The sequence below is a fragment of the Corvus kubaryi genome, unplaced genomic scaffold (assembly GCF_017639235.1).
Source record: "Corvus kubaryi isolate FWS band 111438036 unplaced genomic scaffold, C.kubaryi_AGA036_p1.0 37300, whole genome shotgun sequence".
Taxonomy (NCBI): domain Eukaryota; kingdom Metazoa; phylum Chordata; class Aves; order Passeriformes; family Corvidae; genus Corvus; species Corvus kubaryi.
In genome coordinates this window covers 7369694-7394609 of record NW_024581093.1, presented here as the reverse complement: position 1 = coordinate 7394609, position 24916 = coordinate 7369694, and the positions used below count along the sequence as shown (strand labels likewise).

At 40.9% G+C, this 24916-nt stretch overlaps 1 protein-coding gene across 3 annotated transcripts in view; it reads right to left on the bottom strand.

The window, feature by feature from the left end:
* CBFB (core-binding factor subunit beta) overlaps positions 1-20773 on the bottom strand; it is a 39612-nt gene extending 18839 nt beyond the window's left edge. For 2 of the 3 annotated variants that reach the window (XM_042027410.1, XM_042027409.1), the window contains exons 1-4: positions 20651-20771; positions 20312-20398; positions 15767-15883; positions 701-817 (exon numbers count right to left, since the gene is read on the bottom strand). In XM_042027410.1, coding sequence (XP_041883344.1) covers positions 701-817; positions 15767-15883; positions 20312-20398; positions 20651-20728 — 399 coding nt within the window. In that variant the 5' untranslated portion in view covers positions 20729-20771. Of the gene's footprint in view, positions 1-700; positions 818-15766; positions 15884-20311; positions 20399-20650 lie in introns of all 3 variants that reach the window. The other variant, XM_042027411.1, reaches the window with a different exon arrangement.
* Positions 20774-24916: the final 4143 nt, after the last annotated feature.

Here is a 24916-nt window from a genome sequence, read left to right as displayed (position 1 = left end):
CAGGTGATCTGCACAGAAGCTCACACAAACCAGGTGCAGCAGCTTTTAATATTAATTAAGTGGATTTGTTACCAAACTACATCTCAGAAGCAAAGATATATCTCAAGTCTGACTAAATTAAAGAACCCTACAGCTGTGCAAGTGAACCTTTTCTCTGTGATATCCACTTTGAAGGGCATTTCCTTTGTGTTGACTTTGTTCTTGTCCAAAGACTCAGGGGCTGGACAGTAATTTTGCTGGTAGGAAGTAGGTAGATAGGAAGTGAGTTCTTGAAAGCTGCCATACCTTAACAGAGCAGAGTCCATCAGTGCCAAAGGACAAATAAAAAACTCTATTCATTCTCACTCATATGTAATAAAACAAAAAGCTACCAAAAACCCCTCAACCACCCTAAAATAAACAGCTAAAATAGACTTTCCAGTTCTATTGCTACAAGTTACAGGCATAGTTTTTTAAATGCTTTATTATTCTGTAGCATAGTAACAGTGCAAAATCACTCAAAGTTGTAAATTACAAATGATTCCTGCCCCTAATATTTTGACCTAATGAAGCTAAACTAGTGTTTAGCTACAAATACATTTCTGAACTTCTGTACTGTGAGTTTTATTTGGAGTTTATACTCAAAATGAAGGCAAAAACTGTGCTTCCCTCCAGAAGAACAAACATGTATGGCACAGTAGCCAAGGGCAGACTGTCTTACCTGTGCTCTCTCTTCATCAAATTCCAGGCAGCCCATACCATCCAGTCTCTGTAGATCTATCCAGCCTTTCCAGATTACACAGACACCATTGAGAATCATAGGTGCCTTCAAGTACACCTGGAACAAAAGCAAAACACATGCTATGAATTTGCAAGCTCTTACACATGTGCCTGCACAATGAAAATACTGATCCAGGAAGTTTCTATATGTATTCTCAGAAGAACATCCAAACCAGCTGGTAACATAAGACTCCATTTAACAGCTTCTACTGCTTCCTTTCCAAGAACTCATTTTAATCAAGTGAGTGCTTTAACTTTTGCCTACTGTACTGGATTCAATAAATTTAAGCTGTGTTCTCATTTTATAAACTGGCGTGCACCAGGATTTAGTTAGAATTCTTACTGCTTGCAGTTAAACTAGGGGTCTTTCTAGTCAGCTTACCTTTGTATCACAAAGGAAGTGGCATGCTGCCAGACAGGGAGGATCTTACAGCACATTTCAATTAGTTAAATGAGCACACACCTTCCTACTCCTGAGAAACACTATATTTTATCCCAATAAATGAGCGACTTCAACAAAGAGCAAGCACTGGTTTCAGTCCTCTCATATTTACCAACTACTCAGAGCTCAGTAAAATACACCACATACACATTGTGCTAAAAATAAGGAAGTCTTCCTGTGTCAATTCTAGCATGTGTGAAAGGCTTTTAAAAAGAAGCAACATCAGCTGATGAAACCCAAGTACAGTACCAATGTGCACCGTGCCTTGTGCTGCAGCACAGAATAATGCATGATCGTAAGGCCCTACATCTAGATAACAGTAGACAATACAGTGATGTCACAAGGGAACCTAAAAAAAAGCAAATACAGCCCTAAATGAGTTTGGCATGTTAAACTTAATGACATCAGGCTTAAATAAAATAGAGTCACAGCAAAATTACCTGAATTGTACAGAAAAGAAAAAAAAAATTAAAAAATAAAATCAACCTTCAGTAGTTATTTCAGCCTACTTGGCAATTCAAAACCTCTCATGGAACAGGAGTTTGTCCATGTTGAATCACTAGAGAGGCAAACCTGCACCCACTTCAGACTGAAGGACTGCTTAGACATTCGAACTCCATTTGAGTTTTTTCAGCCTTCAGGAGCAGCTCAGGCTCAGCTAGGTAGGGGAACTTTCACACAGTGCCTCCTCTAACAGTTCTAAATTAATCCTCTGGCAAATCCTCATCAAAGCGTAATTGATGTTTAGCACTATAACGCATTTCAAAGCGCCCCCACAGTGCCTACTTGCTCAGTTCCACACTTACCAACTAAGGCCACTCAAGCAAAAAAAGAAAGGGCTCAAGAAGCAGGCGGCACAGAGGAAGGCAAGCCCCCCTTATGCAAAGGCTGTGATGGCAGAATTAAGCACTCAACAACATGAAAGGCAACCCATGGGTGGAAGAAAAGGAACAAATAATATGAATCGAAGTGACAAACAATGTAATGTTATTTGCCAAAGAAAACAAACATTTGATCTCCAAGCCTGATTTTTACAACTTATTACACTTCGGTATGAAGTGATGTACTCTAGACCTTTTAATTAGTACAGCATGCAGCAGCTCAATAATGAGGCAATAAATGTTAGTTTGAGCTATCTTCTTCCCACCAGCACTTCTACTGCAGGGTCTCTGCTAAGAACACAGCCAGGTTTTCTGTGCCTGCACTCACAGATCATCTGTGAGAGTCATCACACCTCGGCCTTGCGTGGGGACAGCACACCAGGCACATCTACTGGCCAACAGCCTCTGTGAGCAGAGATGTCAGAACCAGCATGAGTAAGATGTGGACTACCAGGAAACCACCTCCCACAGCCCTCATTTCAAGATTAAACATTTCAAACACATGAAATACATTGCAGCCCTTCAGCACAGTCTCCACTCGTTCGTCTCACAAGAAACAAATGAAGGACGCAGCATCAATTTAATAAATGTGTTTAATTAGTTTAGAAGTGAAGGACAGATAAGAGAGGCTACTGAAACTGTCATTCTCTTCTAAGGAAAATGAAGAATATTCAAGAGGGGAAATAAAAAGGCAGTATAAGCTAACCATGGGTCTGTAAAGACAAAACAGCCTGTACTCTAATGCTGGTTATGTTTCACAGGAGCAAACAAGCACTTTGCTGATCTTCATTTAGAGTTTACCTTTCACTCAACTTCCTTGATCCTTCTGGCCCACAACAGCAGCCTGGGACATAGGCCTTCCCACAGATGACAAAACCAGCTTTCCAAGTTGTCCAGGAATACTTTTTGTTTGTTTGTTTGATAAGGAATATTATTTTGCCACTAACTCATTTCAGTGGCCATTCAACTGCCTTGGTCACTGCAGCTGCCAGTGCACTACACGCAAACTTCCTCCCTCAGTGCAAACAGCAGGTAGCTCAGATGTAGCTGCTGAGGGCTCAATACTTCAAATGCCTTAAGCATCACCTGGAAGCCTGAGCAGTGCTGCAAATTCTATGAAAGTCTTCAGAAGTCAAAGGGAAACAAGTTGACAGAGCTGATGTGATTCCTGATTCCTACAATCTGCCCTGAGCACACCAGCCAACAGCTGAGCTGCTGACACAGCAGCTTGGGAACCCCTGGCACGCAGCCTGACCTTTCAGATAAAGTAGTCTGCCCTTGCTCCTGAATCAGAGCCCTGGAAGCCTTACACCACCAGATTCAGGAGGTCTTCAAAACTCTGATAAACAAACATTTTTTACTTCTGAAAGCATGAATTCCTTTTCAAGATATTCAGAATTTTGAAATTACCACATAATCATTCAAACATAGTAATCATTCATCCTGAAACCCCACGAGCTTATGCAAGAACTTTTCTCTCACTAAAACACAATAATGCACACTGGTACTTTTAAATTTGTTTTAGAGAAAGGAATTTAAACTCCTTTTCCCCCTCTCCTCTTTCAGGAAAATGGAAACCACCTAAGATTATAGCCAAAAACGTTTAACCACACATTTCCTTCTTTTCCGATAAAGCCATGTTGGTTCCCTTTCAACTTCTGAACTTAACAGAATTATTAATAAATTACTGCTCTGTCTGTGAACACATGATTATGGCACCTCAAAATCCAGCAAAGTGGTCTTTTAAAAATTTCTGAATTGTCTGCTCTGAAAATTGCCTCAAGACAGTCATGGTAGGAGACCAAGGGCAAAAGCTGCATTATTTCTAAAAAGACCCAAAATTCCCCCCTCCCTAATATTATAGAAGTAGATAAAAGCATGTCTTTGTTAGAACAACTCTTTCAAGGTTTTATTACTAATCCCAGATTACCTGCATTTAAATAAATTTATAAATCCTCCACACACCTCTGGGTGGTTTTCATAATAATGTCTGGCAGTCAGTGCTGTAAAATTCAAGAGACAGGTGAAAAGCGCTACAGAACAGAAGGAAGGAGGAAAGGTTGGAAGTCAGGCAATTACCAAATTCATATTCAGTGGACAAATTCAATGCTACATAAAGAAACACCATTATAGGACACACAAGAGGAACAGCTAAATTATACAGCAGCCTCTTTTCAGAATAAAGTCCATCCTATAAACCAAGGGAAGTATGGATTTTCTGCCACTGACAGTGGACAATTGTGTAAATAAGTTAAAAATTTTTGTACACATGTTGAAGGATGAGAATAAGTTCTCTCCCATTTTGCACCTTCATTTTCCACATACTGGCACAGCCAAAGCTTTGTTAGACTACGAGACTTAGGTAAACAGTCACATATTGAAATATGGAATTTTTACTAGTTTTATAGCAGTTGAATTTTTGTTCAGGTGGCTATTACAGAATTGATTTAATCTCAAATGACATCTTCAATCTCAAACTCCTACTACAGACCAAAGTAGCATTAGAATTTTTAAATGACAAACAGACATGTTACTTTAATATTGGAAACAGGCTTTTCATATTAGAACAAATATTCTGCTTGCTGACTGAAAAACCAGCAAGAGTAAACACTCTATCTGCTGGCAGATTATCTGGACAGAGGACAAACAGCACAATAAATACACACAAACTTGAAGGTGCTGCATGAATAGGCTTAGTTGGGCTCTTAAGTTGTTGAGCTGTGTTTGTGCCTCCCCGCTGGCTTGTTCTCAAAGACCTCTGTGCCACACCTTCAACATATACTATATCTCACCTTCCCTTTTGTACTCTTTCAACTAATCTGTTATTTCTTTTCATCTGCATTTAAATGAGCAACCCTCTCCCCCAACTCCAACTAACTGGGAGTTATCTCTCGTTAAGAACAGGCAGGGACATGGCTCCTGTAACACCACTCATTCATATTTTAAAATCCAAACTATTTAAATAGAGGACAATTCTCAATAACTTTTTTAAAAGCTACTTTATTTTAGCACAAGACAAAAACCCTCAGTTTCACATCCTATTTTAGTCATCTAGTAAACCCTTATCTCACAACAGCAGGATATTTAACTGATCTGCTGGAGGTATGCTATCTGTGTGCTCCATCCACACATCCTGCAGTTACAGAAAATGCTCCTTCTCCCTACAGCAACCAAGCCATTTCCTCCCCCAGAGATTGCACACTGTTCTCACCACCCACCAACTAATGAATCAGCAGGCTCACAACAGCCAGAGCCAGGGAGATCAACTTCACCCCCCAGGAAACACCAGTCCCCAGTGAAGTGGTGCAGTCCCCTCCCTTCTGTTTTCATTTTCCCAGCACACTGGAGCAAAATGCATTCTTTCAGAAGAGGCTCAGTTCTGACTCACCCTCTGCCTCATCACGCACACATCTGCCCATTCATAACCACTCACACGGGCGGCCCCGCGGCCCCTCTCGGCTGAGCCACATCTGTCCATCCATCCCACTTCTGATCCCACCTTCCCCTGAATCATACCCCACTTTTAAGTATTTAAACAGCAGTCTCCCTGGTGATTTCATATGTGAAACACTGACCACTAAGAAAGAAACAGCTTTGAACACTTACTCCAAGAAAGAAAGGTGTTAAATCGGGTAAGGCTAACCTCATCATTTCAGCTTCTCTTAACAGTATCTGTATACACTAGCAAGTAAAAGGAAACAACCTGTACAAAATGTTCAAATGAGAAATTATGTATTCAACTGTTTCCTTTAACAGCAACAGCATATGATTATATATACAGTTTCAAAAATAAAATGCTGCAGTCTTGCCATAGAGATGCGGCACAACTGCTCTGAAATGTAAGTTTGCATCAGTCCCATCCCTGTGTTCTCCCCAAAATACCAAGACACTTTCATATCACAGAGAGGGGTCTCTAGCCTGCGTTTCAGAGAGGGGGGCAAAGCACGAGACAGGAAGCAAGAAATGAAAAAAAAAAAAGAAAGAAAAAAGCTTTTCTAAAACTTTGCAACAGAACTTATACACTAAAACCCTCAATTATTTGGTGAACAAAACAGAATAGTAACTTCATTGGTGTAACAACAACTGAAGTCACAGCAAAAGCTGGTAACTTCAGGCAAGGTTTCACACTACACTTTCAGATATTGACAAGCGACCAAGTCATGAACAGAGTTTACAGCATTTATCTGACTTGATAAGTTTAATTCCCATACACTAACCTTGTAACATAATTTAAACTGGAATGAAACATAAATAGAAACAGCTGAAAAGAATCCCATTTAGGAAGCGACTGAGTGAAATAAGACCTTTCAGTTCTTTTAATTTGGATCAATCCTTCTGTCTTGTGCCTCAAAACATATTATTCTTTCTTAGAATGCACAAAGAAAATGTCTTCTATTCTAAAAGCTACGTCTTGGAATTTCTTCCATTACATGACAATGAGGTTTTGTTAAAATTCAAACCTTATACTCTTCTGCAAAAATGTACAGGAATTGATACTTTCTGACCAAACAAGAATCTTTCCTAAACACTTGTACATAGATGACCCAGTTGTGGCTTTCAAGATGAATACAGCTTCTAGTTTCTCAAGGGTGGCACCTACGGCACAGCTGTACCACACCACCACCAACAGGTCCTTGCTGGTTCCTGAGCAGGTGGCAAGGTGGGACTCCTGGGACAGCTCTGGCCAGGGCAGGAGCACTGCCCAGGGACACCCCGTTGGGCCCAGCACTACTGTTTCTCTGCCTGGGACCTGTTCCTTCAGCTCTGCTTCCTTCTGATCACACAGAGACATTTCACTTGCAACTGAGGAAAGAATGCACTCCAATTCACAACTAGAAAAACACCTCCGAACATACCACACCTCTCTATGATATGAATTTTCAACTTCATAGCAAAACCTGACGGTCTGATATAATGTACTTTGGTCAATTTTAAAGTATGCTTATATAAGTCACCAGGTTTTATTACAAATATCAGTAAAGATTGAGATGAAATATAACGCATTTTTACAGTTCTATGTAGCAAAAATACTCATGTACAGACTCATTCCAAAAATATCTTTCTAAGTAATATCAGAGCTGTGACAAAACCTCTCTCAACATGCTTTGTGTACTACTGAAATACTACAGTGATGGGGTCTGGTTTCTAAAACATCAAAAAAAGAATAGCTGAAGAATTTTCCTTACCTTATTGGAGAGCCAGACTTTAAAATTCCCTTGTAGAAAACCTGGTGTTTTTTTGGTTGGTTGCATTTGTTAGCTTTTTTCTGCATAGTTAGCTCAACTATGTAATTATGACTCCTTTTCGAAAGCAGATCGATGTTTCATTAAATTATGCAGGTTGCTATTTCACTTAACTGAAAACAAAGTCTATAACTAAGAACAGATACGAAGCAGTAAGGATGTCAGAACAAATGTGATTAAAATCTGTGGAGCATTTTATTCCTGGATTAAGATCACTGGTCAGTACTTATGCTTAGAAGCTCACATAGAAAAATACTAAAATGCTACTGCACAGAAATTATACTCATCATCTAATAACCAAGTCTCCAGATACAGTTCATCATTCCAAAATACTGCAATTTCTCGACTAAGCAGAAAACACGAACCAGACTTGACCAAAACCACCAAAAAAACCCCAATACAAAGCAAAAAGTACACAGCTTCTAGTTTTCACATTGTCACTACAGAAGGGACTAATGCCTCCCAAAGGGAAATGCATCTCATGCTCAGGCTCTATTCCTCTGCCTTCAAAAGACAGAACCAACCACAGAGCTGGAACTGAAAATCAACAAAAATGCAAGGGGCATAACAAGAAAAATCTGAAAGGCAAATATATGCTGGGGTTTTCCCCTGTGAAACTTTACAGGGTCTTTTATCAGCCTATCTTTACTGCTAGATTCTACATGAGTAAGATGGCTGGATTTTGAATCTACTCTCCCTTTTAATGGAGAAGGCATGCATTTTAAAAGGACCCAGTTGCAACAATTAAAAAGAATAGCTTTTGCAGTAAAATATTGCCAGGAGATCACTGCTTGTTTTGTGGCTCCAAGTACACATGCATGCTTCTGCTCACGAGCCCAGTAACTAACAGACACACACAGTTTTCTGCCACATTGACAGAATATTTTCCAGGCAGAAACTTCAAAACTGGTTGTGAAATTTGGTTTTTCTCAAGCTTTTAGAAAATCACACAGCAAAAATGAGTTACAACCAGCAACTGCAACAGAAGATTAGAAAGAGAGGTTTATCTCAAACACATCACTTGCACACCATGCTACCTGGGTGCAAATAAACAGCCTACTAATCTTCTACTTTTGGACTGAAACTTTGAAACATATAATGCAAATATACTCAACTATACAAAATAGAAGTTACCTGATTTTGACAATATGGGGAAGAAACTAATAAAAACATCCAGGAATTGACCCAAGCAAGAGAGGAGCAAGAAAAGCTGCTGCTTCTACCCTTTGGCTTTCATTGCCTTCTTGAGCACTCCAAGAGCCTCACCCTTCCCCTTAAGCAGGATTCAAGTCTGGAAAAACTGTTCAAACATTTACTCAAGAAGTAGTGCTGCATCAAGGCTTAAAATAATGCTAGTAATTTTTTTGTCTTTTGTATACTATAACAACTATTCAGCTTTCATCATTCAATAAAATTTCATAGTGTCATAATTACTCTGTAGAAAACGATCAGCTTCTCCAGAAAACATCCTTAGCAATGACTAGAAATCTTCTTTAACAGAGTAACACCAAACTTGCAATTTTGCAAGCTAATGAGCTCATTTCATTACTTGTGCTTTGGACAGTAAAGCTTGAAGAACCATTTCAGTAACTTTCAGAAAAATGACAGTTTCTTGAAGCAAATGTTTCGTCATCTTATTGAACTTTTCTGATTTTTAACATGAATTGTTAAGCGATTTTCACAAAGAAGCAGACATTCTCAACAATGATGCTCTTACTTTTCTCATTCATTTATAAGAAGAGGAGAGAAGCATAATATTAGCAACTTTGCTTAGTAAGTGGAGACTGATATGCAAACAAGAGGATTCAACAACCCAAATGCCTGGACTTCTTCCAGCATCTATGCTGCAGAGATCTCAAGTACTGCTTTCATCCACACAGCACTCATCTGCTCTTATATATAGCTGCTTCTCAAATGCAAAATTTAGCTCACTAACTCCAATTTTGTTCCTCTTCTGGGAAACTTTAGGATGATGACATGGGTATATTTGAAATCTTGTCTATACAACTCTAACGAGTGCATTTAAGCCACTGGAAAGAGTTCAAGGCAGTATGACTGAATAACTGCTTTTAGAATACATAATAAAAGCTAAGCAGAAGCAGTTTTACTGACAGCAGACCGTAAGTACTTCCACAGCTGTGCTGCAATACTGCTCCCAAGCATTGTTTCAAAATGGTATCGTCACTGCCTGCACTGTAATGCTCAGACAAGGCTGTGGGCAGTCACAGAAGTATTTGGAGGATAGGGGGGTGAAAGGATTCCAGGGGAAAGGCTGTGGATACTCATCACATGAGAGGTGCCTGGGGTGACTCACGCTGCAGTGGCGGAGGGCACCCGATGATAAATCACTCTGCAGGAACAACTGTCCAAACCCAGCCAGTGGCTGCCTGCCAGGACAACGTGTCCAGTCTATGTCCTCTAAAGATTTCTCTTCCCAAAATCCAAGTTCCTAACTGTTCATGGTGTATAAACTGTATACACATAGAGGCATCTCCTAATTGTCAGGTAAAGCGAATAAGCGCAGGTACACGATGACTGTGGCTTCAGATGGAATTTGGATTAAAAAGCTCTCCTCTATGCAACACCAGAGCATAAGGAAGAACACTTCCAAGTATCTAGGCAAAAAAAAAAGGAAAAGGTTTCATTCTCCTCTAAAGCAAAAATGGATTTAGGAGCATGAACAAAGGATGTTGCTGGGAAGAAAAAAAAATAATAGAAAGAAAAAGAAACTGAGAAGTCTCTGCCAGCTAAAGGCCTCTTAAGCACAAACACAATAACAAATTCTGTAATCACAAGCATCTATAGAAAACTAGTATTTTATTCAAACCATATAGATGATCCTGGATGAAAACTGATCAAGGAGGATCATCAAGAAAAGTGGATTCTTCTCATCCACCAAGCCTTTACAGGACTCCCACCAAGCAACTCCAAGAAAAAAAAAAATATATATCAAGCTGTTTAGCCAGGCTAGGTACAAACCGGATACATCACCAAACCCATTTGTCTGCTGTGAGAATAACCACACACTGACCTCCTTGTTTAAAGCTCACAGAAGAGCCTGAGAAAGATCAAAAGGAACAACAGTGATGTGGGTTTCATCAGGACAACACCACTTCCCTTGGCTGAAGCAGGCAAAAGTACCTCGAACGCCCTGAGCACACAGACAGTCCAGCAGCTGATGTCCCTTCACTGACCACCTGCTGCTTCTCACAGAAGAATCTCTCCCAGCTACCACAAGGTTTTGGGGTCATCATGCAGGCATGAGCAGGAGGATAACAATTGTTTAAGGTTGCTCAGGAAAAGCATCAGCTCTGAGGACAGGCACGAGTCAGATCTTCCCTGCTCTGCATTCCTGAAACAAGCTGAAACTAAGCCAGAGGAGGAATTGTGTATCATTCTGCTAGCACAAAGGCAGAGAACAACAGGCAAACATGACAAAAATCTGACCCCAAAATAATGTTTTCCTAACCCACCAGTACATAAAGGGACTGGTCAAGGACTTTACAGAGCCATGCAACGAACCTCTCCTCGACCTTGGATCCGGAAACAAGACTCTGAAGAAGGCATTTATGAGTAGCACAGCTCACTGGAAACAAAATATCCTCGCATATAAAAGAGGATGAACAAAGAATTCCAAGATACTCCTTAGAGGTTAAAGTTGACAGCTTTTTAACTAAGTTCCATCTTACGTGTCCATATGCTTCCACCACACACAGACAGCTCTGTGAACTTTTGTTAGGTGGTGCCCAGCTCTTCAGGGTTGCAGCACCGTCTCATGAAATGCTTTAAACAGAGACCTTCATAATAATTTGAAGAAGCATTATATTACTACAGACAAATAGAATGATGAAATCTCAATAATTGGGAAGACCACAAGCATCTTAGGGCTGTTATAGTTCACCCTATGTGGTGGCACACCACAGTATGATCTTTAATTAATATATTGTGGCTCTAGCATGCTTTTTGCCTTTTTTTTTCCCCCCCTAAATCCCTAACATCATGCATCCTTTCCCACTGATCTGGTAAAAAATCAAATCCTTTTGTCCAGTGACTCAATGGATTTCAGGGAACACATACAAGTAACTGCTAACTGTGAGAATATTTTCAACTATGACAATGCAAAAACCCCAAATACTACTAGACTGAAAACACAGGAACTTAAGGAGTATGGTTATTACTACTGCAGAGTAAAATAAGGCTGAAACTGTAAATTGGTTTCCCAGGCACCATTACCTTTTTTCAAAAAGTAAGTATACCTAAAGAAAGGAAAATGAAAGCTGCTACTTCAACCTTGTCTGGAAGACAAAGTAATGTTACATCTAATTTCTTCAGGAAATGTTGGCAACCAAAGAAATTAAAGTAAAACTTCTGATTCAATACAGATTAGCACAGAAATTAAGGTATTTCTCATAAATTAAGCCTTCCCCTTCCAAGCAAATTCTACTAGGTACATTGTGATCCTGTGTTTGACTGGAAATTGCATTTGCTCAGAAAATGGAGCAGCCAATACACCATCCCAATAATCTATGAAATTTAATGGCTAAAGTCAGAAAACAGAAAGTTAATTTGCAGCAAAGTCTTATCTATCAAACAAAAAAAATCAAAACAGGACACAAGTGGAAAGCAGGTTCTATTGGCTGCCATTTGAATAGGTGCTGTATTTTAATAAAAACTATTTCTCATTACAGTTCTGTTTCTGCTGCAACACCTGCAGCACAACAGAGATTTGCCTTTTTTTTTAATACTCATCCAAGCAGTTAACACCAACTTAGAGCAAAATAAAATCTGGTTATGACAAAAAACTGTGCAAGTAGAAACTCAGCATCTTTAGGAAGGAAACTGACAATCATTAGTTATGGCTAGAACAAAGTTAACGGTTAATGAGTAGAAATCCTAGCTACATCACATGTGGCACAGCAGGCACTCTGAATCAATTTAAATCATGCCTGATGTGTTTTCCTCCAAAGCTGCAGAGTTCATAGGGTAGTAGAGTGAAATAAGCCTGTGTGGAAGACTCTGGTTTATGAGCAGCTGCCACCAAAGAGCAGACAGGAAATAAAGCCGCATTAGAATGAGATGGAGAAGAGTATTATAAAGGGGAGGGGAAGTAAAACAACTTCACAGACTTCATCAGTGACTGGTATTTAAACAGTAAAAAATAATATCTCAGAACTAATGTTCTTTCAAGTAAGAAAGAACAGAGCTATAGAAACATCTTGAATAACAAATGAAAACTGGGGACATTATCTTACTCTAAGAAGTATACAAAATGAATCATGCAAAGAAAGTTGACCACCCAGTTATTAACAAAACAAAGGGACTTTGAAAAAGATTAGATTTTAAGGAGCACTGAAGTCCATACACAGCTCAGCCTTAAGTTCGTATGTCATCAGCACAAAACTGAAATAAAAATTGAAGAACTTCATTAACCACAATAAAACTAGCCTAAGTCATTAATGATACCAGAAAACCAAGGTGAAAATAAAGCTGTCCATTTAATTGCAAGGTTTAATTATCCAATAGTTCAGACAATACATTAACCTACTACACTCCCTACCTTTCAATTTCTTAACATCTATTCATTTATTCTTTACCAAAACACAAATTAAAAAAACCCTGGACATTAGCTGACAACAGAGGATCAGAAAGCCCCAGTATGGTTCAGCTCCCCAGAAACAGGACATGCGCTGCACCTGACACACCCCACACACACCCACAATCACAATGAAATACAATGTTCTATCATCTTTATGATCTAGGGACCTATTTTTAGTGCTGCTTTTTCTTTTGCTATGACAAACCTGAAAAATTGCTCAAATACACAATTAAATTTGCTGCAGGTCAAAGACAGCACAGAATGTTAAAGCTATCTAAAAAAAAAAAAAAGTTAAACTTGAGTTTAAAATGAGTAGAAACATTAAGTGTACACTGAGCCATCCAATTCTTGGATTAATGAAGACAGGGTATCCACCAGAGGCCTACCCACCCATTGTGAATATCAGATGCATCAAATTAAAAGGCAAATTAAGCATATTAAAAAAAACCCCTCAGTTAAGAAATACCAGATTGAAAAACCTCAAGCCTATGAAGTATGTATTTTCAGAATCCCAACTTTCACAAGAGTGTTGCGCTTTCTGAAATTCAATCATTTAAGCAGCAATTCTAGCAGATGCTGCATTGGTAGCTTTGTCAATCTGTGTACAAAACCGCTTTAGCACAATAGTGACATACTTCAAATCTGGATAAACTATTTTGGGCCATCATTTGTTTAGCCAAACACCAAAGCAGAATTCCAGAATAAAAAGATTCTAATGCTGGTAAGTTTATCTACATTCTAGATCTCAAACTAATGCCTAAGATAATTATTAACTGACAGCTCCCCCCATAGCCTTTTTTTATTCATATAATTAAAAACATGCCTTGCTGGCATAAATCCAGTGATGAACAAACACACATTATGCACTGCTTCAAGAATCAAAGCTCATAAAACAATGATGCACAGAGCTACAAAAGTCACATGGCTTTAAGAGACTGCTGAAGCCTATGAAAGAAATTCTTAATTCAACCAAATGACAAAAATCTAGAGAGAACAAAATCTCAGACAATTCATATGAAACTCTTAACTGTTTCCGTTGATAAGGTAAAACACTCTCCCACTCTGCTCACTCCTCTGCTCCAATCATGGGAGTGGCTTACTTTCAGAGAAGTTTAATTCTGCACAGAGCAAGCCTGCATTCATGTGTGATTTACACTAGTAAGGGCTGATTACAACAGTGAATTTGTGATTTGTCCATACCAGAACATAACATTACTCCCATTTATCAGTCTGTCCACCTCTAGCCTCATTCAGAGGAATTTTTCTAAACATTTCAGTGAAGCAGTCTAGAATTTACTGTAAACACACATAAAAGAAGGAGTGGCATTCATTAATGAGGCTCATGTTCTATTTTAATACACAGCATACCTACCATGCTCTTACATGATTAAGACAACACAAGAAAATGGATGAAGTAGTTCAGTACTTTAAGAATTCATTCAGAGAAAACAAAGTTAAAAAAAAATCATAGGAGTAAATAAAATTAGTTTTGAACTGGCAAGAAGAGAGACTTCAGTCTTCTTACACATTACAAGAAAAATTCCTCATTCAATTGTGAGCCAGAATCAATATTTTTCAGTAAGAGCCAGATTCAATTCAGTTTCCTTAGCAAAGCAGTCAGTACCCAGACAGCCAACTTCACTTCTCCCCCAATTTGTCAAACTTCTGCAAGCCTCACAGGACTAAATGGAAAACAATTTTTCCCAAAAAAACTCATTAACTTGAATTCCACATACCATAACTGCCCTCAGGAATTTATTTTCTTCCAATCAAGTTTTCCCACTATAGGAAATATTTATCTTCCACCTAGCAGCATTTAAAAGACCCAATATGCCATTAAACCTGAATATGCTTCAAGTATTTCCTTCTGCTTGGTAGGTTTGGTAGCATTAGCTGTTTCTTGTTACAAGGGTAGGTTAAAAAATTTAGGCAAAAGGAAGGATTTTGTAGCCCATTAAAAGTTTTTAAAAATAAAAAATATCACACAAAAATTAGTCCAAAAGAGAAAAACTATGAGGGCTTAAGTGCTGGTCTAAACCCACTGAATTCTGCAGAAAGTCTCCTATTGAATTCAGTGATCTTTGGATCAGTCCCAAAGCACCTACAGTAGCATAGATAGGAGACAGCATCTATATTTTAAAGGTATGTTTTTCCTGTGAAACAAAACCAGCTGTAAGTGATTTCAGTAACTTTATTTTGATGAGATTAAGCAAGGTTTCTGACTTTAAATCGAATACAGCTTCACAGTAACCATCACTGTCACTAGGGAATTCGAGCTTTCAATATCAGTCTATGGGACAACCACCTCAGAAAAAAGAGATTCAGAAATCAATTCTGAAAGTGATGCTGCTTCTGTATTATAGCTGATGGTGAAACTGAGAAAAAGCGTCATTCCACTTAGAGCACACTGACTGCTTGCTGTACCAACTGGCAGCCAAAGACACAATGAAATAACCTGTTGAAAGTGCAAATTTTCATTAGCCTACCACAATTCATAGGCCAAAGTCTAATTTCTGAACCACTTTAGAAGTACCTACACAACACCAAATTTAGACTGCTCCCCAAAACTTATTCTGCATGACAGCAGAAATAGTTATGTTTTTCAAAATAATACAAAGCCACCACTACTGCCCATGTTTCCCAATTCTTCCATTTGCCTAAACATTAGCATGCTTTAAAACAAAGCAATATTTTACCTTACCAGCTTTCACTTGTACACACGTCACTACCTACCTGCATGGAGATGTGAAATATTAGAAATCTCACATCATACATGTAATCCATACTAGTAAGATCATAAGCACAACATAAAAATTTCTTTCAGTTTCAACAATTTCCTCCTTACCTTGCCTCCTTCTCTTTCAAAGTCGACATATTCCCGGGTCGGTGTCTGTCGCTGCTCCCCCTGCCAGCTGGCCGGAAAAAACTGGAGAGACAGATTGGTTCCTGTGGCCACAAAAGCCTTTTAGAAAAATCAATACAAACAGGATCAGGGAGCAAGACATTACATAAATTATGCAGGCAGTCATTTATTTTTACATCAGTTTATGTCTTAAGCCAGGCAGCATAGAGAATACTTAAAGTCAAAAACATGCACTCATCATTTTTCTTAAGTATTAAGTTACAAACATCTGATTCCATTTTGACAACATTTGCCATTGGCTGCTTCAGATATAAAATACAACATGGAATCAATACTTCTTTCAAATCAGTTTTGCTGACATTAGAATCTGTCCTTTCAGTTCTGTCTGGATACCCTGCACCAACTTAGTACCTGCAACATTAAAAACTGCCCATGCTTTTTAAACAGGCTGCATATCTCTACAAGAAGCACTGCTGAAGGAAAATTAACTCCTTAGACCCGTTACTAAGGACAACTTTTTTCAAAAGAAAAGGACTTGTTTCCTTTAACAATCTACTTACAGCCAGATAGACACTTAACTGAAACGTAAACATTCCTATTTTATCATCTGCTGGCATGCAGCATCAATACAGAGTTCAATCAAGCTTCACAGGACAAAGTCCTCACGCCACACTAAGACACCAGTGAGACCCAGATCAGCAGATGCTGTGTCAGTGAGAAAAGGCAAGTGCAGGAATTCTTCTCAGCTGCAGCCCTTTGTAAAACTATTAAAGGTACTGGTTTAAACCCATTAGAAAAAGCACACATTGCTTTCAAGCAAACAATTTCCTACAATTTCAAATGAAAATGGGATTCAGTTTTCTTTATAAAAACTCTCTGTTTGCATATCTTAACTCCAAGCCACGATGAGCAATTCCTAGCCATGAAATAAAAAATAACATTTTTGCAAGCAGAAGTCAGATTCACAGTATTTATACTCTTCTCTGGTACAGGTGAGCATGTTGTCCTGTAAGCATGAGAATATTCATACAGACTCACAGCATATCACTCTTCTCAAAATCCCAGAGTTAAAATTTGTTACAATCAAATGACTGTATTTATTACCATGATCACTTAGATTTAAGCGGCCATTAATCCAGAATATAGCTTTTCTTAAAAGCTATACAACTATTACAGTTTAAAAGTTGGAATTTCCTGACAAGCAGATTTCTTTAAAGCAACCCAGAATTTGGCCACTTTATGGTAGAACTGTACTGCTACCTGTGACACAATAGCTACATGTTATTTAAGATAGCTCTAGTCGTGGACTGCAACGCTGTCACAGGATTAATACCCCCCATTTTGAAAGTAGATGTGCTTTGTCTTGACTCTTCCCCCTCCACCAAGGGAGGCCAATGCTCTGCAAACAGGCTTGTTTCCAGGCTATCCTTAAAAACAGATTTTAAAATGTTTGCTGTTGTTGTTTTTGTTTGCATGTTTTATCTCCGGTAAGCACATTCTCAATGTCATTAAAATTAACAAATCAGTCCTAGTAATGCCAGAAGAATCCTGTACTGGTGCATTAATATTTGTTTGCCTTACAAGACAGAAAGACAATCATTTCAATTGCTGTAACAGAAGTTGCATCAGGAATACACTTGCACAAATAGAAGGCATCATATCTGTCAGAGCTGCAGACCATCACTATCAGCCTGACTACCTTATATTATCCCTTTGCTTTTCTAAGGGATGCTATTTACATATCAACAAAAAAATTACACCTATCTCCAAATATTTGTGACTCTGAGTCTTCACCACTTAGTCTGTTCAATAACTGTTTTCCTACCTCCAAGCATCTTTAGTAAATATGCGTTTCATACTCCTTAATTTATACATTTAAAATATCCAGGAGTGAGATCTTTGAGAGTAAACCAGGTGACCACTGAAGCCCTATGGACCAGTCCAGTTCTGGTACTGGGTCAAAAGGACTGTACTTGCTTTGTGGGAAACCCAGCAAGACAGCGAAGTGTCCATGCTTCCCTGTTTCCACCCACAATGTGTGCTAGAAGGCCATGAAAAACAGGGGGAAAATATCAGAGAAAAGAAGAAGATAAAAGTACACAAACTCCACACCCTCATGGAGTCAGGCAGGCACCACTTAAACCATAAGCTATTTAAAAAGCTATGTAGATATTTGTTCTCTGGATTTTGAAGTCTATTCCCTCCCTTTGAACAGACAAAACCATCCAGGTTAAAGTACCCATATGCTTCTCAAATCAAGTCATAGGTCAATATGAAAAACTTGAGAACAGTCCTGCTAATAACCACACAAGACTACATGAAAGCCATCAATTTTCGTCAATTAACAAACAAATTAAATTTAAAAAAATAATTTAAAAAGAAATAACACCACTGGTATGGTTTTAAACTTGAAAGTAAGAAAACTCTAGTTTTGTCTGCAGAGCCTTTTAAAGCCCAGTCTGAAAAGCTATCAGACATTTATGTCTTGAATTTTATGAAAAGCTTATCAGGTAGTACAAGGGCAACCTGACCCACACACAGACAACATAAACACAAGTACCTTCCAAAGCCATCCAAACATGTAAGGTTATTTAAGTTATCAAAGCATTACCAGTAAACGTGAAATCTTATTTAATACACTTCCCAGTTACTTCTCAGTAATATTGGCAATTATTTCCTTTATTCAATCAAGAGCTGTTTGACATACGTAACCAACAACCTACTGCTGGTTCTACATTAAACCCCTGAGCTGTTCTCTGGGGGTTTTTGTCTGCTTCAAAATATGTAAGGTCATTTGCAAAGGCTCCCTTTGGAGATAAAAGAATAAATCCTTGATGTCTGGAAAAACATTCAAGACTAAAAAAAAAGTAAAATTACTAGCTCTTTTTAACATCAGTCATTACACACACTACATTTCTAAATAAACCTGACTACTCATGCCCTGTTCACAAAACAAAACCAGATGTTTCAGATGAAGAAATATAGAGCCTGTTTTATAATTAAGTAGAGTGAAAATATGTAGAACAGTCATCACTGGTTGCTTCCAAGGGATGAAGTTCTGGCAAAAAAAAGGCAGCAGCAGGCTCAGAAATACAAAGGTGAAACTACAGCAATTTCCCATTTATATAAATGACTGCATAGGCTACATTAGAAAGCTAGTTTATAAGCTACATGGCGCTCTTTTTCTTTTTACGGGAGGAATTCAGGTATATTATGCACTTTCACCTGTGCAGGAACTTCCAATGCTGGCAAACTATGTCTTCCTTACCTACCCATTGTTTCCCTGGTGATTTCTTAAAGGAAGCAAACATGCACAATGAAAAATGAAGGTAAAATAAATAGTAAAATTAAGAACCTGTCTACAGGGGGCCTCTCACAAATAATATTACAGGTTCTAAGACAAGAGATAACAAGCAGGGATAAGATTCAGCTAAAATAAAGTTATTCAGTAAAAGGTAACCATGTTCTTGAGTGAGTATCCTTTTACTGACAAATGCAAATGAACAAGATCAGTTACAGTAACTGGTATTCAACTATTTTTGGATAGTGCATAAGAGTAATTTCATTGTGCATAAGAATAATTTCATTGTGACCTGACTAGTATGTACACCACGTGAAATTAAAGAATGCTCATAAACCAAACTTGGTGGAAGTGGGATTTATTTTCTATTTTACCTTCTCTTTCACTATATACTGTTAAAGAAAAAGAGGTTACTTCTATATTTTAATAGTACAGCGTTACAAACTTAACAATGCTATGAGATACTGATCCTATAGAAGCAACCTGGAGCAGAAATCAAACCAGGAAATAACGAGTCAGTTCTTGACTACTCCGAGCCATACTTCATCTCACTTCTTATTTCAGAGGGCGACAGTAGTCTGTAACTAACCTTAATGAATGAGAAAAACGGAGCTGAAGTTGCAAGTTTCAAAGCCTTATTTTAAAAGCATTTGATTTAGTTCACAAATACATCAAACAGCTCACTCAGGACTTTAAGCTAGCGCCTTCTGAACAATGCTACTCATTTCTCAAAGCTACTGTTTCCGGAAAGAAAAAAAAAAAAAAAAGAAAAAAAGCTGAGTATTGAAATAAGAAGCTTGTAGCTGTAGCACGTGCCCAGGGAAGGAGTGCAGCCCGTTCACACTGCTGGGGGGATTTTCCTTCCTTCCCTGTCACCCCGGCGCTCCAGACAACCACTCTCCCCGCTCAGGAGCGAACCGACACCTTCGAGCGAAAAAGCGCTATTCCTAAGGCGGACAGAAATGTTGCCTGTTCACTAAACCCTCCTTTCCCTCGGCGTTCGAAAGGCAGCCGATGTCATTCAGCTCCGTAGGGAAAACTCTCCTTCACGGCGCGGCCCCGACCGGCCCCACGCACCGTCCCGGCACGGCCGGCCCCAAGCCTTTGGGCTTGGGCACCGCGCAGCGCTCGCTGCCCCGACGGCGTCCCTCAAACTTTTATTTCACGAGCCAAGCGCGGCCGGGCCCGGTCCCAGCGGGCCCCGAGGGGAGCGCGGCGCCACTTACGATCTCGGAGCGGCCGTCGCGGCAGGCGTTCTGGAAGCGGGCCTGCCTCTCCTCGTGCGGCCGGTCCCTGAAGCCGGTGTATTTAATCTGCGGGGAACAGGGCGCGCAATCAGGAGGGGCCAATCCCGGCGATAAGGGGGCAGCGGAGTGCACTGACTGCGCTTCCCTGCGCCGCCGGCTCGGCTCCCGCCGCGGCTGAGGGGAGGCGCGGGGCAGCCCCGGCTCCCGCCGCGGCCCGCGGAAACTTTCCTTACGACGGGCGGAGGGAGGGAGAGAGAGAGAGAGAGAGAGAGAGAGAGAGAGAAAGAAGGGGGAGCCCCACCGCCACCGCCGCCTCACCTCACACTCGCGGCTCAGCTTCCTGAAGAACTCCTCGTTCTCGAACTTGCTCCGCTGGTCGGGGACAACCCGCGGCATGGTGGTGGGGCCGCCGCCGCCGGCTGCCCTCCTTCCTTCCCTCCCTCCCGCCCGCCCCGCGCTGTCCCAGCCCCAGCGCTCGCCTCGCCCTTTGTTAGCCCCCGCCGGCGGCGCCCCCCCTTCCCTCCTCCCGTCCCTCCTCCTCCCGCGGCGCAGGCAGAGCAGCCGCAGCCGCCGCCGGAGCTCGATGCTGCCGCTGCCGCCGCCGCCCGCTCCCGCCCCCAGCCCGCTCCCTCCCCTCCGACTTCCTCCCGGCTCGTAAACTCGGCCCGAACAGCCGCGCCATTCACAACTCCGCCGGCGCTGCCGCGCATGCGCCCCGCGAGGCGGGAAGCGGGCGAGGGGTGACTCAGAGCCCCCATCTGCGTCCCTCGGCCGGGCGGTGTTTCGCCCGCAGCGGGGCCGCTCCCGTTCGTTCCCCCCGTCACCGCGGCGCTTTCCGCCTCCCCGCTGCGAGGGGAGCAGCCCCAGCACTGCGGCGGGCGGGGAGCGGCCGCCCCCCGCGGCCCGGTGGCGATGGGGAGCGCTCCCCTCAGAGCGGGGACCCCGCACCTGCTCCGCCGGCCCGTTCGCGTGGCGAGCAGGCGGTGGCCGCGCCGTGTCCTCCCGCCTCGAGGTTGGCGGCGAGGATGGGGCAGATAGGAAGGGACAGCGCTGGCCTCGCACCTCCTCGTCTGGCTCCCTCCCCCAGGTCACGGTGAAGGCTGGAGGAGCCCAAGGGTGGTCCCAGAGCCCCGCCGCTGACAGGAGCCCGCCCGCTGTCTGGCTGCCGCCCCGAACGCGGTGCATCCGTCAGTCAGTCCCTCCGCCTGCCCAGCAGCAGCGGCCCAGCCACATTGACCGAGGCGGGGGCCTGTTCCCGAGGGGAGCAGGAGCACCCATCACCACCTCAGGATGTGGCTTACTGTCTTTGAAGTCGTGGTGTCAGTCTAGAGCAAAACCAAAACCCAGCATTTCGCTGCACCAGTGCTTGAAAAGTTCACTTTCATGCTAGAAACACAGTAGCCTGAACTCTTGATTCTTCATGAACAAGCATTTTGCAGGAGCTACTTCAATCAAAGAGCACTGCAGGACATACATCACCTGGCCCTAAATCTGTTTTTTCATAGATACCTTGGTTATATCTCAATACCTCGTTGCAGTCTACAACTTCATCATGAGGGAAGTGGAGGGGCAATATAATGGGACAGGACCTAAGGAAATGGCCTGAAGTTGTGCCAGGGGAGGTTTAGGTTGGATATCAACAAAAATTTCTTCACCCAGAGGGTGGTTGGGCATTGGAACAGGCTCCCCTGGGAAGTGGTCACAGCAGTAAAGCTGACAGAGTTCAAGCAGCACTTGGACAATGTTCTCAGGCACGTGGTGTGACTCTAGGGGATGTCCTATGCAGGTGTGAGAGTTGGAGTCTATATTCCTTGTGGGTCACTTCCAATTCAGTATTCTGGGATTTTTTTTCCTACAACCACTCACCCAGGTTTTTAGCAGCTCTGGAGCATCATAAGGATGGAAGCATGAGCCAAAACCAGCCAGGTGTTAGAGTACCTGTTGCTAATATTGAAATATTAGAGCATATTCAATTTTTTTAATAAAGAAATGAGGTTTTCTAATCTCTCAGTATTGCAATCTTAACTTTACACATACTCATGCAAATTGAAGCCAGCAATGCTAAAGTTAGCCAGAATACTTGATTTGAATCAAGTATGAGCAAAATAGTAAAAAAATGAGCAAAGTAACTGTAACCCTTAACTAATTGTATACAGATTTCATAGAAAAAAACTTCAGACTTTTTTTCTAAATGTAGAAAATATACTATGAGAAACTTAATATATTTCTGATCAAAAGGAAAACTAAAGATAACTGTTTAAGCTGTATCTTCTGATTTTTGGTATGTTACTGTAATGCAGACATATAGATAAATTCGGAAGTTAAAAGCATTAAAAGAACTGTTTTAAAAGGCTTTTTTCAACCTGAAAAGAAAATACACTGAGATTGAAAACATAAAATATTATGTATTGTCTTGATTCATTTAGATTAATATCCACCCTTAAGTGAAATCTTCGTGAATGTCAGCCACATTTAAAAGGTCCCAAAATGAAACATTAAAAAAAAAAATCCATATCACTATTCATCTTACAGCAAGATCAATACCGGGAGCGTAGGCCTGCAGGAGAACTGCCAAGTTCATAAGGTAGAAATCTGCTCTCTTGACCTCCAATAATCTTTCACTACTTGCTGCTACCTCACCCAGTTCCACCTCCTCATCCCCGAAACTAACTGTGCCTCCTTCCAAACAACAGTTTGCAAAAAAAAAATTACCAAGGTCAAAAGCGAGATGAGTGGTTGTAAACCCCTAAAATAAGAAACAGGAGATGTAATCACCTAGCAAGTTTGGTGTTTTGACCTTGGCATGTATTTTTCAAGACTTTGGAAACAACATTGACTTCGACTGCTTTCCCCCGTGCAGCTCTTTGTTTAGCATTTGTCATCCTGCACTTTCCATCTTTCCAAAGTTTTTCTCTTAAATAAAGTGAGTCAATATTATCAGAAAGTCTGTAAGAGATCAGACACTGCCCGTGCTTTTTGCCTCAGTTAGTTGATGCAGAAACAGGATAGCTGGAAGAGATGAGATGGAGCATGTAGTAGTACAGGATCATATTATTCCTCTGAATTTATCCTGTTTCTCTACACTAAGCTAGCTGACACACACACACACACACACAAAAAAGATCTGTTCTGCTGAAGAATACCTTCTTAGCAAATGCAACCAATTATTTCATAGTCATATAAAGAAAACAATTATTTTAGACATGTTTTGTCATCAAGAAAAGCTATAAAATTGCACCAGCCCTTCCTTTCTCTACCTCTCTCAGCCCCCAGCATTTAACAAGACAATTAAGGTCCTAAAGACAGTGAAGTTCCTATTTTTTTGTTCCTAACTAGATGTAGGAGAGGCACACAAACTAATAATGACTTTGCAGCACGAAAGGCTAGAGCATAATTTGTGCAGTTATTTACCCTGTTTGGCCAGAGTCACTGGCCACCAGCCAGACAGTCAACATAGATCAGAGGCTGCTTCGCAGGTGGTAGCTGGGGGACATGAGAGGGAAAACTGAGGTTATTGTGTGAGAGATGGGATACAATCTCATGGGAATTCTGCAGCTCACCAAATCTTTTTTGCTTTTAGCACAACACACCAAAACAAGCTAGAAGCTTTTTCCTTGTGCATAACCAAATGCAACTACTTCCCAAAGGCGTCTTGGTGATATCTCTGCAAACCGTTTCACCGTGGTTCAGGCTGCTTAGATATTAGTAGGCTTAGCTCAGTGTGTAAGTCTCTGGTCTGTTGATTCACAAGAACTTAGGCTGTTCATCAGTCCTCCGGGTGAGTCACCTTCAGAAAACAGAAGTGGTCAAGCTTGTAGGCATGCTGCTTTCTGAGTGAATTCTCAGAACACATCCCTTTCCAAAATAAGATCTAACATGTTTACAGTGCATTGATAATTGAGACAGAGCACCACTGAAGGATTTACAGATGGAATGTTTTTGAGAAAGGGAGCTTTCTTCAAGTTCCAAGCCCTGGTATGTACTGTTCTTTCTATAACCCTCCTTTACCACGTCTTTAAAACCTCTGGTTTCCCCTAGGTAGCAGCATTTGATGAACAACTGCATGGCACCGGTGTTATATTGTTCTCCAGACTTCGCACATGTGAGACACTAATAAGGCAGACTCCTGTGTATCCATTGATCTATGGCAGCTGCAGTATAATCAAACACCAGCTTTATGTATGTACAAGCTACTCTGTGATTATAGATCCATTAATAAACTGTTTGCAAGATGCAATTATGCACATTAGGTGTGAAATGCAATCCACTTATGCAAGGTCTGTGCTTATGGGTACTACAAAATTCGGGGGGAGGGGGAGAAATTGAGCAGATTGCCTTCTTTCCCCCAGAATAATTTTCATTTCTCTGCTACTACAACTGATCCTTCCAGCCCAAATATCTTCATGCGAGTCACCCCACCAGTGGGGGGTATTGCTGATCAGTTCATGGACCCACAGTCACATGCAGAAACCATCCTGAAATGCTGTAGCTCACCCCCAAAGCAGCCTTTCATGTCTAGCCTGCATACATCAGCATAAAGATCTATCTTATCTGAGGACTCCCAAAATAACCCAGATGAGGGAT